The 15,971-nt window shown below is 39.4% G+C and overlaps 1 protein-coding gene across 1 annotated transcript in view; it reads right to left on the bottom strand.

The window, feature by feature from the left end:
- Positions 1-15,971, bottom strand: part of LOC127431079 (netrin receptor UNC5D-like) — a 335,898-nt gene that overhangs the window by 48,058 nt on the left and 271,869 nt on the right. The window contains exons 5-7 of the mRNA XM_051681323.1: positions 9,876-10,056; positions 6,953-7,120; positions 559-723 (exon numbers count right to left, since the gene is read on the bottom strand). Coding sequence (XP_051537283.1) covers positions 559-723; positions 6,953-7,120; positions 9,876-10,056 — 514 coding nt within the window. The remainder of the gene's footprint in view (positions 1-558; positions 724-6,952; positions 7,121-9,875; positions 10,057-15,971) is intronic.

Below are 15,971 nucleotides of genomic sequence, written 5' to 3'. Positions count from 1 at the left end.
TGGTAGTAAAGATGACAATGATGGTGAGAATAGTAGCGATGATGACAATAATGGCGATATTAGCAAAGATGACAATGTTACAATGACGGTGATAGTAATGTTGGTAGTAAAGATGACAATGATGGTGAGAATAGTAGCGATGATGACAATAATGGCGATGATGGCAGTGATGATGACAATGATGGTGATGATAGTAGCAATGATGACAATGATGGTGATGATAGAAGTGGTGATGAAAATGATGGTGATGATAGTAGCGATAATGGCAATGATGGTGATTATAGTCGTGGTGATGAAAATAATGGTGATGATAGAAGCATTGATGACAGTGATGGTGATGATAGTAGCGATGATGACAATGATGTGATGATAGTAGCGATGATGACAATGATGTGATGATAGTAGCGATGATGACAATGATGGTGATGCTGGTAGTGATAATGGTACTGATGGTGATGATAGTAGCAATGATGATAATGAGGTTGATGATAGTAGCAATGATGACAGTAATGGTAATGGTAGTAGTGGTGATGAAAATGATGATGACTGAATACTCACCTTGCATGCAGAGGTCTCCAGTGCAGTTGTCAGTGTCCAGAGCTGCTCCATCACACAGTCTGCCTCCATTTTTGGGCTCCGGGTCGGTACACTCTCTAGTACGCTGCCTCTCGCATTCAGAACTACACTCAGACCACAACGTCCACTCTGACCAGCCACCATCCACTGTCAAACACAAAAACACATACAGTTTTCAAAACATAATATATACTTCCTCTCAGAGAACTCCTGCATCTGCTACACATTTTCCAGAGCTTGCAGTGCTTTGAGAGATGTTCGTTCTTTTTTCCTTGGGTGGTGTTCTATAATTCCAGGATTTTTTCTCTCAAGGTTTGTCTCAGACAAAAGCAAAAGACAATTTATTTTTGTCTTGTTCCATCTCCTTTACCCTAACGACTCAACGGGCTGCTGGTGTTTCCTCTGCGGCTAATCTAAATGCAAATGCCATGTTTGTATGTCTCTGTTGAGTGGGGCACTGGGATTGAGCAGGGCTGGAGAACGAGATTAAGTTTTCTCGTCGACGAGTGACTGGTGCCCTCCTCAGATAACTTTTTTCCCATCATGACTAGTGGTTCCCATGTGATTGCTGCTTTCAGTGAAACCATAAATTTAGACAGTTTAACTGCACCCAAGGACCAGGATGATTACAAGCAGTTGTTGATAACTCTTTCTTTTTCTGCTGTTCTCTTTCAGTCCATCAGTTTATCTTTCTGTCCTTTTCTCTCTCTCAGGGGTGGTTCGAGAGTCAGTGAATATCAGAGCTTATCCATTACCTTTGTGGATGCGTATGGGGCCATCCATTTAATTAAAAGTGGTAGTTCACCCAAGAATAAAAATTATCTCATCATTTACTCACCCTCATGCCATCCCAGATGTGTATGACTTTCTTCTGCAAAATATTTCAGCTCTGTTGGTCAATACAAAGCAATTGAAGGGTGGTCAGAACTTTGAAGTTCCAAAAAGCAGATAAAGGCAGCATAAAAGTAATCCATACGACTCCAGTGGTTTAATCCATGTCTTCTGAACTGATATGATAGGTGTGGATGAAAAAACAGATCAATATTTAAAGTGACAGTTCACCCTAAAATGACAATTCTCTCATCATTTACTCATCCTCATGCCATCTCAGTGGTGATGAGTGGTGGTGGTGTAGTGGACTAAAGCACTGAACTGGTTAGCAAAAGGTTGTTGGTTCAATCCCCACAACCACCACCATTGTGTCCTTGAGCAAGGCACTTAACTCCAGGTTGCTCCAGGGGGATTGTCCCTGTAATAAGGGCACTGTAAGTTGCTTTGGATAAAAGCATCTGCTAAATGCATAAATGTAAATCTCAGATGTGTTTTATTTTTTCTTCTGCAGAACACAAACAAAGATTTTTAGAAGAATATTTCAGCTCTGTAGGTCCTCACAATGTAAGTGAATGGTGGCCAGAACCCAGAAGGTCCAAAACGGAGATAAAGGTAGCATAAACTCCAGTGGTTTAATCAATGTCTTCTGAAGCGATCCGGTTGGATTTGGGTGAGAATCTTGCTATTGCAATCTCTAAACACGATCTAGATTTCAAGCTCGATTACACTTCCAAGTGCATGCACAGAGCACTAGATGGCGCTATGGGAAGTGTAATTGAGCTTGAAATCATGATCGCCAAGGAGACTTTTGTCAAGATGTACAGTGAAAAAGGGGTAACATTTTGGTCTGTTCTCACCCAAAACCAACCGGATCGCTTCAGAAGACATGGATTTAACCACTGGAATTTGATGAATTATGTTTATGTTGACTTGATCTGCTTTTTGGAGCTTCAAAGGCCTGGCCACCATTCACTTGCATTGAATGGACATACAGATCTAAGATTTTCTTCTAAAAATCTTTTTGTGTGTTCTGCAGAAGAGAGAAAGTCGTACACATCTGGGATGGCATGATGGTGAGTAAATGAGTAAATGATGAGATAATTTTCATTTTTGGGTGAACTTTCTCTTTAATTTTGGTTTATGACAATGTTGAAACGAGGTGTCATTTGTTATTAAATAAATGTCAGTATTATTGGTGCTGAACTAGAAAGGTTTTAAGGTCTCTGCCTCAGACACACCCAAAAGTCACTAGCCTTTTGTTCAATTCGAACTCGCGACTCCAGGGGTGGTAGTCAGTGTCAGTAATCTCTGAGCTACCCAGGCCCCGAGTCTTGTTTTTTAAACTGCGTATGTCAGGGGACCCCAAACTTTTTCCAGTCATTTCAACAGAACTTTTATTATATATTTTTCTATTGTAGACTAACAAGAAAAAACTTAAAATCTGTGTGAAATGTTACATTTTAGCCTATTTCAACTTACATCAGTGAATACATCCACTAGCTCAAAGAACTTGTAATAAGTACTCTATCCATTAGTGGTGGGTATTTTGATTCATCTCTTTGACTCAAGTCTTTTTAATCTGTTCACCAAAAAGATTAGTTCAGATTAGTTTATTGACCATTTCTGTATATTATGCCTTTGCGCCAGAAGATGGCACCAAATGGCCATCTTTTATGCTTTAAACAAAGAAAAAGCAGAGTTCTTTATGAAAGGAACAAGTCTAATTAGGCTATAATTTTTTTAATTTTGCGTCTGAACAATTCTACTAAGATACTTCAGCACTGCAGTGTTTAAGCATCAATTAAGCACCCCACAAATGACAACAAAGCATTTCTATCATATTGTGAACTGCTGAGTGTTACGCTCCTGTTCTACCCGCTCCATACGGGACTCAAACAGGCATCTCCGGCATGAGAGGCGGGTGCACTAACAAGGAGGCTAAAGGCTACAGCATCTAGCGTCAGTTACTAGTGCACCTCTTGAGGTCAGGAGAGAGAGGTTTTTACACATTGCACAGCTATCTATCAGCTGGCCACCATTACATTCTTCCCCCCAAACCTCACTCCCATCTGGGTCACGGCACCATTGTTAGGCTCCTGTTCTACCCGCTCTGTACGGGACTCGAACCGGCGTCTCTGACATGAGAGGCGGGTGCGCTAACAAAGAGGCTAAAGCCCATAGCGTCAATCGCTAGTGCACCTCTTGCGGTCAGGAGAGTGAGGTTTATACACATTGCACAGCTATCTATCAGCTGGCTCCCGTTACATGAGCATGACTTTTTATCAAGCTATACAAAAAAAAGACAACAATACTAGCCTAAAAAAAATACGTATTCGTTTTAATAAAGTATGGATGTAATTGTAATAATTTTTTATCACACCGTTGTATTCATAACTCATCCGGTCCATTTTCTTGTTGAATGAGATTGCCGGACTGAACAAACTACAAGTACATTCAGTTCGTTCATGATTGAGACGTCTTAATTCGTTCAGACTCAAATTACCTACTCGAACTTCAGTGAAGGGGTGTATTTGTTCAGTGGATGAAACCAATGATATGCTCCTTAACAGCCTGCACTCAAATGCTATTGGCTCACACTGTTGTCAGTCTTACAGGCATGAAAAGCCACCAAAGCAGTCTCGCGCTTCCAGTGCGGACCATAGTGATGGGAAGAACGGATCATTTTACTGACATGGATCTTTGAGTCTCGTTCAGCAAAATGAACAAATCTTTATTCAAGTCATTTCATTCATTTCGTTCATTTGAGCAGAATTAAATTAAAATGCTACATTTTCAATAGCCAAATCCCCCAAACATGTCTACTTATGTAAACTTTGATTATAGTCCTAATAAGGAAAAAATGATAATGCAGCCAAGGACAAATTATGAGAAACAGAAAGATTAGTTCACCTCTGGATTTAATCTTCTTGTCCAAATCGTTCGTTCTTTTGTCATGTGACAGCCATATACGCTATGCACACACACAGGAAACAGAAATGATTAGTTCACCTCTCGAGTCATCTTGTCCGAGTCGTTCGTTCTTTTGTCACGTGACAGCCATATGCGTATACGGCTGTCATGTGACAAAAGAATGAACGACTCGGACAAGAAGATTCAATCCAGAGGTGAACTAATCTTTCTGTTTCCTGTGTGAGCAATGCATAGCATATGGCTGTCACTTCACAAAAGAACGAATGACTTGGACAAGAAGACTCGAGAGCTGAACTAATAATTTCTGATTCTGTGTGAGCAATGCATAGCATATATGGCTGTCACGTGACAACAGAATGAACGACTTGGACCAAAAGAGTTGAAAGGTGAACTAATCATTTCTGTTTCCTCTACACTGCCTTTGCGGTTTTCACGTAACAAATGAATGGAGGTTGCGCAATGCGCATGCGCAGCCAACACAAAATGAATGGATCACTCTCTGAGACTACTCGTTCTTTTGAGTCACATAAAACATTCAAAATGAACGAATCGTTCATGAAAGACCCATCACTAGCGGACCGGTAGGGATGGGCGATACCACTTATTTTCTTTTCAATCCGAAACCAATCATTTCAAGTCCAATATTGTGATACCAATACCAATACCGATACTTCTATTAAATATGTTTTTTTAAAATGGGTAATTTAAAATATTATTATTTTAGTCATAATTCAAGTCAGTATTATTATTATTATTATTATTATTATTATTTTATAATTTGTGAGCCTAAACAGAAAATTATTAGACTTCTGATTTGTTTACCCTTACAAAAATTAACCATGGTTTCACAACAGTAACTATAGTTTAACCATGGCATTTAGTTAAACCATAGTTACCACACAATTAACCATGGCTACTACTACAATATTACTGTAGTAAAACCATGGTTTCTGGAAAAATAAATAAATAAATAAATAAATAGTAAAAATAAAAACAAACAAAAATGGTTATTTCAATATTATTTTAATAAAACAATGGTTAACTATTTTTTAAATTACTTATTAACAACAATCACACAAACTCATTATAAGAAATGTCACCTTTAGATATGTTATTTTAGCATGAATTTACTCCAGAAGCTCTTTCTCTCATTTTCTATCATTAACTCTACAAGGCACTGATCCCTCTTGTCTGAACGAGTCTTGTGACGGCGCAAGCGCTTGTCTGCTTGTGTCTTTCAGCATGCATGTTAAGATGAGCGGAAGGAGAATTAGTTCCCATCCTGCACAAATATTTGCTAATATAGCCTAATCCGTTTTTATTTTACTTTTAAGCTTATGATTATTGTTCATGTTCATGGTATCCAAATAATAATATCCCTAGTTTAAAAAAATAAAATAAAAAATGCTAGAATCTATATTTTTGTGTGAGGATCGATATTTTTGATACAACATCAATATCGGAAGTATCGATACTTTAGGATCGATCCGCCCATCCCTACAAACTGGTCAAAACGTGTGACAGGCATGGTTTCGTGGGCTGGCCAAAACATTTCAGAAGGCCGTATTCGGCCCGCAGGCTGTAGTTTGGGGACCCCTGGCGTATGTATTTTAAAATGCTGAAGAATTTTGACCCTTTCTGCTTTTCATAGCAGTGTTATTATTGTTTGAGTTCCTAGAAAAGCATTAGATAAATGTAAGGAATTATTATTATCGGTCTTACTAGTACATCCTCTTTGTTCCCTAAACTCTACAATTCTAACGTTCCTTCTTTAAGTCTCTCTCACGTATCCAAATACTCTTATAGTTGCCTGTCTTTCTGAATTTCTTTTATCTCCATTTATCTGTCTGTCTGTCTGTCTCTCTCTCTCTCTCTCTCATTTTGTGGAGCATTATATTACACTTTAGACAGTACACAGAAAGTCTCAGAGAATGACAGCAGGCGCCACATTACCAGACACATATCAACTGTAAAACTCAAGAGGCTTCTGCCACTAAGATCAATTCAAATTCTGTACATACTTTCAAGCTGCTGTTTTATACGCAGGTTCCCAGACAGATGGATTTGCCATCAATGTGTTCAGAAAGCATGTTTAATTAACAAGGCATAGCAGTGAGACAGTCACACCGCCTGACTGACCAGCATTGAACTATTGAATCTGCTGGTAAAATGCACTTCTGGGTTTTAGAAACAATGTATTGCAGAGTGGAGAGAGAAATTCTGCATTTAATGCAGGAAAATCTCCAGAGAGGGCAAATTGTGTTTATAAGTGCATATTATTTGGTCCAAATTTGATAATTATACACACTAAGTTCTCTTAAGATTTGAGGAAAATGACACTATGAGGATTTGTAAGTTGTTACAATGTTTCAAACTGATAATTCACGAGTTTGCGACTGATTTATGAGTGTTTTAATTTTTCATTAAAAGAACTGGCTCATATGAGTCAAAATCAGACTGTCCTGGTATTTGTTGTTGCGTGCAACCAGGGAGGACAACACAAAATAAAAAATTATTTTTCATTATTTTGAGATACCCAGGCTCCCTTATCACATTCAATTCAGACTACAAGCACACAACTCATTGCCATTTGCTAAGTGTTGTGTCCTCTAACCTGGACAGGGAGAGGTGCAGGTGCTCTTCTGAACGGACATTCCCTCGCAGAACGCCCCTCCGTTAAGGGGTGCGGGGTTAGTGCAGGTCCGGGTCCGTTTCTGAACTCCTCTCCCACAACGAATGTTACACTCTGACCAGTCCGCCCAGGATGACCACCCTCCATTCACTGACAAAGAAGAGAGAAAAAAAAAGAGTGAATCAGTATTAGCCTGTAGTTTTTTAGTACTACTGTGCCTTTTGTCTCTGCTAACAAATTTATGTTCATAAAATGTTTCCCAAATGTAGCATTGTGGTTGTGGGAATGAGAAAATGTTCAGATTTCTTAACATGAGTAGAACATTATAGTGTAACAGTTCTGAAAATATGACAAATTACCAAAAAAAAAAAAAAAAATCATATGCCATTATCTTTATCAGTTTTTACTCTCAGAAGAAAATGTAAAGTAGGACATACGATCCTTGTATGAACGAAACCTAAATGATGTACAAACAATGTTACACTAAGACTGTTTTCTCCTTCTGTTGTGAAAACTACCATTGAATTGAAAACTAATAATAAGGACGTTCCATTAACGTTATTTTAATAACGTCTGTTCTTTATCCTTACATAATTTTACATAGCCAAAGTTGTTGAAATGTTTGGTTAGGTGTTATGTTAGGTGGTGTGTGTGGTTTTAATTTTATTTAGCATTTGCTCATATGGATACTCTCTCATATGTAACACTGGGAAGTCAGATTCATTTTAATGAATTAGTTTGTTTGGAAAATCATATAAATTAACGATTCACTGAGTCATGCAGTCGCTGTACAGAAGTGCTGTTTTCATGATGTTTATGATTTAGACTATATGTAAATCCACACTTTTTAAGAGATTTACCATATAGTTGTCCACAAATAAGATGCTTAAATTAGAATGTGATTTTTGTTTTTCCAGATTTTTTTCAGATGTCTCAGCAATGTACATGTACATACTGTGCACAGGGCTAAATAAACAACACACGACTCTACATCATAGTGCCCCACTTATCTATTCAACCGAGAAATTTCTAACTAGATTATCTAAATGGAATGTGGATGAGATTCATTTGTATTATACAGATGTTACATTAGATGCCATTATATATAGCCCAAGACTTTATAAGCAGGTCTGGGGGACGTGCTGATGGCCATAATAAAGACTTAATGAGAGAAATAAATGGCTAATATGAAAGTTTATCTTGAATGAAAACAGAAACATACAGTACAAATAAAGGAATTTGTATTCTGGATGTAAATATCAGATCTGAAGTGTGTTCTAGTTAATTTTCCTATCTTCAATTGCATTAATTAATTAGTGGAGTTCTATGAACAACATACTGTACAAAATACATTTCTTGCTTAAAAAAGCATACAAGCCAATTCTCTTGTGACTTCTATGCCATAGGATCTGCTGGGAGCCATGTTAATTTGTAGAAGCTACGCTAGCTGCTAAACGTTAATTGCAGATCAGTCAGCTAGCGCTCAATCAGCACTGCCTGTTTCTTACAGCACATGTCAAAGCTTTTCAGAGTGTTTAATCAAGCTTCTGACACCATCAGCGCTAGTCCTAATCTGTGACTGACTCTTAGAAGGCACACATAGGGAGAGAGAGAGTGCACAATATTACCTTACCATCAAAATATTGAGGTTACAACATTAGGAGACCATGTCAATTAAGCTAATCGAGCCTGAACTGTGGCAAAGATAGCCATGCAGGGAGTTTTAGAATCATTAACTCATTATGTGTTGACAAAAATAGTTAATCGAACCCACACTGGGTGTCTAAGTGATGGCTCCATGCAGATACAGGTTTGGGGAAATTATGAAATTGTGTATTTCTACATTACGTCCCTTGTGATGAAATATTATTTGATAAGTTGCTGTGTCATGTGAGGGCCTGATGGTGATTAATAGGTGATAATTTTTGGTAATCTGTTACATTGAAGGTCAATGTAGGTGACTAAACAGATGGGCGGTGCCATTCTGCAGCATGTCAAACTTTTACACATAATGATCTATACAAAGTTAATGCTCTTGTGAGATCTAAATGTGTGAACAGAACTTTTATGGTAGTTTCACTAAAAAAGATTAGAAAAAGACAGCAGTTAGCATTAAAGCTAGCATTACTTAGCATTAAAGGGATCTTTACACATCTGCATATTTAAATATGCTGCACCACAAATGGTCACATGACATACAGAAACCAATGGTGTTGGGTATCACTGATGTTAAACCTTGAGTAATGTGAATATAAGTGAACATGAATGAGATTTGAAAACTGCAGATGGTTGGAAAGACATAGTAAAAAATGACTTAAATTTTGGTCTTTTCCTAATACAAAGCTATCATTTGGCTTTAGAAAATGTAGAATATAGCCACAAGAATTACTTTAAGTTGCTTTTATATTTGCTTTTATTGTCCTTTTTGGAACTTAAGGTTAGCATTACTTAGCATTAAAGGAATATTCACAATTCTGCATATTTAAGCATGCTGCGACAGCTGGTCACCAGCATGCAAAAACAAATGGTGTTTGGTATCACTGACGTCAAATCTCTTGTAATGCGAATATACGTGAATATGAATGCGATTTGAAAACTGAAAAGGCCGGAAAGGCTTGAGCAAATAATAACTAAGATTTTGGTCTGTTCTTCATACAAAGATATTGTTTGGCTTTAGAAAATGTAGAATATAGCCACATGAATTACTTTAAGTTGCTTTTATAGTTGCTTTTATTGTCCTGTTTGGAGCTTTCCAGCCCTTGGTCTTTGCATGGAAAAGAGCAGTGCCAGCATTCTGCTAATCTTCTCATTGTGTGTTCCACTAAAGAAAGAAAGTCATATAGAGTGTTATGTGAAATTTATAAAATAGTGACAGAAAGAGTATTCCAACAAATACATATCATACCAAACACAATGACGGTTGCTGTGGCACTCCGTCTCCTAGCAACGATGTTGCTTGCCAGGCAGGTGTAGTTTCCCGAGTCAGAGAGCCTTGCTTCATTGATGATCAGGTTGTGGTCAGCTCGAGTGTCAATGTTGATATCATCAAGCAAACTCACTGGCTCTTCATTCTTTAGCCACTCAACCTGGAAAAGGTGTCAGATTTGGCAGGTTAAATCCAGCTGTTTTCAGTATCTACAAAAATCCATAAAATCCCTTTAATGTAGCTTTAATGAAAGTTTACTGTCAATCTAATCCAACAGAGAAGCAATGTGACTGTGAGCAGAATGCAAACCCTTATACTTATAACCAGTGAAATACTTATACTGAAAATTTCAAGAGGGGACTGTAGAGGTTGAATTGCTGATATTTTGGCAACCTTTTCTCAAACTTTACAAACCAGCATGAGAGCCTTTTCCTGAAAGTCTGTCTGAAAGAAATATCGGCCCCACATCAACATAGCCAATTAAAGAGAAGACACATTGTCAAACAAGACACAAGCCATATTGATGCAATTGGAAGCTTTTTACAATGACCTCTACATCACCTATCAGACTGACAGCGCAATAAAAAGCTGAAACCCAGTATGTACTGTGTTAGATGTGCCCTAAAGGCACTGCATCCTCTCAGGTCTAAGTTTGGCACTGCTGTTGGTCACGATCAAGCGTGTTAGGATACTTGGATTACAGTTTACAGGGGCCGGTTGCATCAGCTATGCATAAGTTACAACTTAGTCTAGTTGTGGCGTAAATGGGCACTAAGTCACAATTTACGCACTGCTAGATATGTGAGCATTGCACCATCAAACTTAGGTAGAATGTAGCCCTACGTATAAACTAAATATATACTGAAGCCTCTGACCAGGAGTAACAGATGGAATAAAAAAGCAGACTCATTTAATGACATCAATGTGCTCATGTTTGGTTGAGAGGCTTCAGTCTTTTCGACATATATGATGGTGTTGGCATTCATTTACATACGATTGGGGTACTCGAGTTCAGACTCGAGTCCGAGTCACGAGTCCAATTTTAAAGGACTTGGACTTGTCACGGACTTGGATGCATTTTTACTTGGACTTGACTCGGACTCGAGCCTTTCGGAGTTGGGATTTTTTCAGAGTCCGGCCGAGTCCATGGCATTTGTGATGCAATGAAAAGCAAACAAACAAACAAACAAAAAAATAATGTAACATAAAGTGACCATACACCCTCTTTTCCCCAGACCTATCCTCTTATACAGACCTGAAAAAAGCTTCTGGCCGGGATTTAAAAATTGCATCTAAATGAAATTTTGGCTTTGTCTTCATATTGATGTGCTCTCTACTGTTAGTATTATCATACATTCTGTGTATTTAATATTGCGCATCAGTTTTCACACATATATGTCCTTATGTGTGATTATTCTGGCTGAGAGCAGCAGTGCGCACTATTTCACATACAGTACTTTCTCTCTCTCTATCTCGCTCTCTCTCTCTCTCTCTCTCTCTCTCTCACCCGCGAGCGTGCTGTATGTGTGTGCGGGAAAGAGATCGCCATTCGCCAGACATGCTCTGCCACTCTCATCCAGAAATATCAATAACATAAGTACACTTTAAAAAGTACGTTCCCCAAATCTGCAAATTATTAAATAGAACACATTTTTATCAGACTCACACTTACTACGCAAAGTCATTTCTAACTGAAAATGTTAACTATATCAAGACAAAATCAAATATGCTACATATTAGGGACATTTAAACTAATATGATGGATGAAATAGACCATGATAGAAATTGTACAACTCAATCCGTCACACGTTTGTAGCGCCACCTCTGTGTGTTACCTGTAAAGCTGGCACTTGCGTTTAAATGGCAAAAAAGTCAGAAAATAAATTGAAGAACACAAGTGAGGGGAGAAGTCTCTATTCACATATTATCCATACTAAATGTAATGTGAAAAGAACGAAACGTCAGCTCAAGGAGAGTTTGTTATGAAAAATTTTATCTTGACTTTAGGGAAGTAGGCTAAACCTAGACACAGCAGGGGGACTGAAAGTGTGAAGTGTAGTACTGTAGTATATAAATATATTTGTTTTAATGGTATCTGATCTCTTCTGTTTTTATTTTATGTTGTTGTATTTAATTTTATGGGCATTATTAAATATTTTAATATTACCATTTATAAATGTATTAAACACATGAAATGTATTTATTTAATTACATTAAATGTATTTCACTCATAATTTTAGATAAAAATTTGAATGGACAAATTGAAAATGAAGTAGAAATAAAAACTAAATTAAAATTTGAAATAATAATAACTCTGGTTGTAATGACTAATGCAGCTTTCACTTTCTTTGGTGTATGTTTGAGTGGAGGGGAAAGCAACAAATAATTGAAATGTCAACAGAACGCAATAAGAAGTGTGCTGAAGGACAGTTTGCTATCTGTCACTCACTCGACGTTGTGTCGATGTAGTGACACTAGGGGTCACTCTTGGGAGCCCGAGACACCTCTGGTCTTTGATAAAAGGCCAATGAAAATTGGCAAGTGGTATTTGCATGACACTCCCCTGGACATACGGGTATAAAAGGAGCTGGTATGCAACCACTCATTCAGATTTTCTCTTCGGAGCCGAACGGTCATGCTAATTGAGCTGAATTCCTACTGTTCATTCACCTCTGCTGGATCTGACGGCGCATTTCAGTGGCTTCTCCCTCCTCTGCACTGGTGCACTGCAGAGAACACCCCTGGGCACTTCGGCAGAAAAAAGAGAGTATATTTTCTGAAAGAGTTTATTTCTCTAAAAGAGTATATTTCTCTAAAAGAGCGGCACACACGGAATGTCTTTTTAAAGACGCGTCTTTTTAAAGATGCCTTTCCGATTGTGTGTTATTCCTGGTTGCGGTCGTTACCTCTCAACTTCAGATGGTCATGATCGCTGTCTTTAGTGTCTGGGCGCGACCCACACGGAGGCAGCGTTCGTGGATGGTTCATATTCTCACTGCGAGAAGTGTCACGCCGCGGTCTCTTGGGCAGACGATGTCCACATTAGTGGTCCAGGAGTGCCACCTTTGGCTCAACCTGGTCGAGATGGGTAAGGCCGACAAGACACGGTTCCTTGCTGCCCCCATTTCCCAGGCTGGCCTATTCGGCGACACCGTCGAGGACTTTGCCCTGCAGTTCTCGACGGTGAAGCAGCAGACGGAGGCTATCTGGCATATCCTGCCCCGGCGCGGCTCAAGATCCCGCACCCCGTCTGCTCGTCGCCAAGGGTGTCCCCCTGCGGTGACTGCACCGGCTCCACCGCAGCCCGCCCCTTCGGCCCGGCCCCGGCGTGGAGCCCACCGCAGGAAGCAGACGCCACCCGTCTCACAGTCGGCCGCTAAGAACCCACAGAGGTCGTCAAAGCGCCCCTGAGACGGGCGACCCAGGGTCGAAGAAACCCACTCATCTGGAGCTGGTAAGAAGACCACTCCATCCCCCGGTGGAGGGCCGGGTGGAGAATCTTTTGTTCGCTTGCATGTACAGATTTTGCTCTTATGGAAAGAAATTGGTACTTTTATTCAACAAAGTGGCATTCAACTGATCACAATGTATAGTCAGGACATTAATAACATGAAAAATTACTATTACAATTTGGAAAAAAAAATTCCGAACTTCTTAAACTAATTCAAAGAGCTCTCATCAAAAAATACTCCACGAGCAGCAATGAAAGCTTTGCAGATCCTTGGCATGCTAACTGTCAGTTTGTCCAGATACTTCCTGTAGTACTTGCCATAGATGTGGCTGTCTTGTCGGGCACTTCTCACGCACCTTACAGTTTAGCTGATCCCACAAAAGCTCAATGGGTGTAAGATCCATAACACTCTTTTCCAATTATCTGTTGTCCAATGTCTGTGTTTCTTTGCCCACTCTAACCTTTCCTTTTTGTTTTCTGTTTCAAAAGTGGCTTTGTCTTTGCAACTCTTCTCTTTGCTGTTGTACATGAAACTGGTGTTGAGCAGGTAGAATTCAATGAAGCTGTCAGCTGAGGACATGTGAGGCATCTATTTCTCAAACTAGAGACTCTGATGTACTATCCTCTTGTTTAGTTGTACATCTGGGCCTTCCACATCTCTTTCTGTCAAAATCAAATCAAATCACTTTTATTGTCACACAACCATATACACAAGTGCAATAGTGTGTGAAATTCTTGGGTGCAGTTCCAAGCAACATAGTAGTCATGACAGTGATGAGACATATACCAATTACAATAAACATCAGATTTACACAACACAATTTAAAATCTAATATACACATAATTACACATAACACAGTATACAAATAATAACATACAATGTACAGTATACAATACACACAATATAGAATACACATTATACAATAAAAATAGTATATATAGTATATATAAAATATACAGTAGGTTGTATTGTACTATATTGAGATTCAGGCTGTCGGTTGATAGTAAGTTGCCAGTGTGTTGTTAAGAGAGAATATAATTTATGACAGTCCATTGTGAGATATAAGAGTAATAAAGTGCAGTGCTGATGTATTTTAATCCTGAGAGATCAAGGGTTCAAAAGTCTGATTGCTTGGGGGAAGAAGCTGTTATGTAGTCGGCTGGTCCGGGTCCTGATGCTGTGATACCGCCTGCCTGATGGTAGCAGTGAGAACAGCCCATGGCTCGCGTGGCTGGAGTCTCTGATGATCCTCCAAGCTTTTTTCACACACCGCCTGGTATATATGTCCTGGAGGGAGGGCAGCTCCCCTCCGATGATATGTCTGGCAGTTCGCACCACCCTTTGCAGGGCTTTGCGGTAGTGGGCAGTGCTATTGCTGTACCAGGCAGAGATGCAGCCAGTCAGGATGCTCTCTACAGTGCTGGTGTAGAACCGTGTGAGGATGTGGCGGTTCATTCCAAACTTCCTCAGCCGTCTCAGGAAGAAGAGGTGCTGATGAGCCTTCTTCACAATGGCCTCAGTGTGGACCGACCATGTGAGTTCCTCAGTGATGTGGACACCCAGGAATTTGAAGCTGCTGACTCTCTCCACTGGTGCTCCATTGATGGTGATGGGGCTGTGTTCTCTTTCTCTTCTCCTGAAGTCCACCACAAGCCCCTTTGTCTTACTGACGTTGAGGGAGAGGTTGTGCTCCTGACACCAGTGTGTCAGAATGTGCACCTCCTCTCTGTAGGCTGTTTCATCATTGTCAGTGATCAGACCTACCACTGTTGTGTCATCAGCAAACTTAATGATGGCATTGGAGCTGTGTGTTGCCACACAGTCATGTGTGTACAGGGAATACAGGAGTGGGCTGAGAACACAGCCCTGCGGGGCTCCAGTGTTGAGGGTCAGTGATGAGGAGATGTTGCTGCCCATTCTAACCACCTGGTGTCTGCTTGACAGGAAGTCCAGGATCCAGCTGCACAGTGAGCTGTTTAAGCCAAGAGCCCGGAGTTTCTCATCAAGCTTGGAGAGCACTATGGTGTTGAATGCTGAGCTGTAGTCTACAAACAACATTCTCACATAAGTGTTCTTTTTTAACAGGTGGGAGAGAGCAGTGTGTATTGTAGATGCAATGGCATCATCAGTTGAGCTTGTTAGAGCCAGTTGTTCTTTGTATTTGAAGACTGTAGTGTACACCTTTGTATGAAATCTTCATTTTTTTTTGGCAATACCAAGCATTGTATAGCCTTCATTCCTTAAAACAAAGATTGACTGATGAGTTTCTAGAAAAAGCTGTTTCTTTTTTTTTTTTTTGGCCATTTTTGACCTAATATTGACCTTAAGACATGGCAGTCTATTGCATACTGTGGCAACTCAATAACGAACACAATGACAAGGTTAAGCTTCATTTAATGAACTAAATAGCTTTCAGCTGTGTTTGATATAATGGCAAGTGATTTTCTGGTACCAAATTAGCAATTTAGCATGATTACTCAAGGATAAGGAGTTGGAGTGATGGCTGCTGAAAATGGGGCCTGTCTAGATTTGATCAAAAATGACTTTTTTCAAATAGTAATGGTGCTGTTTTTTACATCAGTAATGTCCTGACTATACTTTGTGATCAGTTGAATGCCACTTT

The sequence above is a fragment of the Myxocyprinus asiaticus genome, chromosome 40, assembly GCF_019703515.2.
Source record: "Myxocyprinus asiaticus isolate MX2 ecotype Aquarium Trade chromosome 40, UBuf_Myxa_2, whole genome shotgun sequence".
In the NCBI taxonomy this organism is placed as follows: domain Eukaryota; kingdom Metazoa; phylum Chordata; class Actinopteri; order Cypriniformes; family Catostomidae; genus Myxocyprinus; species Myxocyprinus asiaticus.
This window is presented reverse-complemented; position numbering and strand designations above follow the sequence as displayed.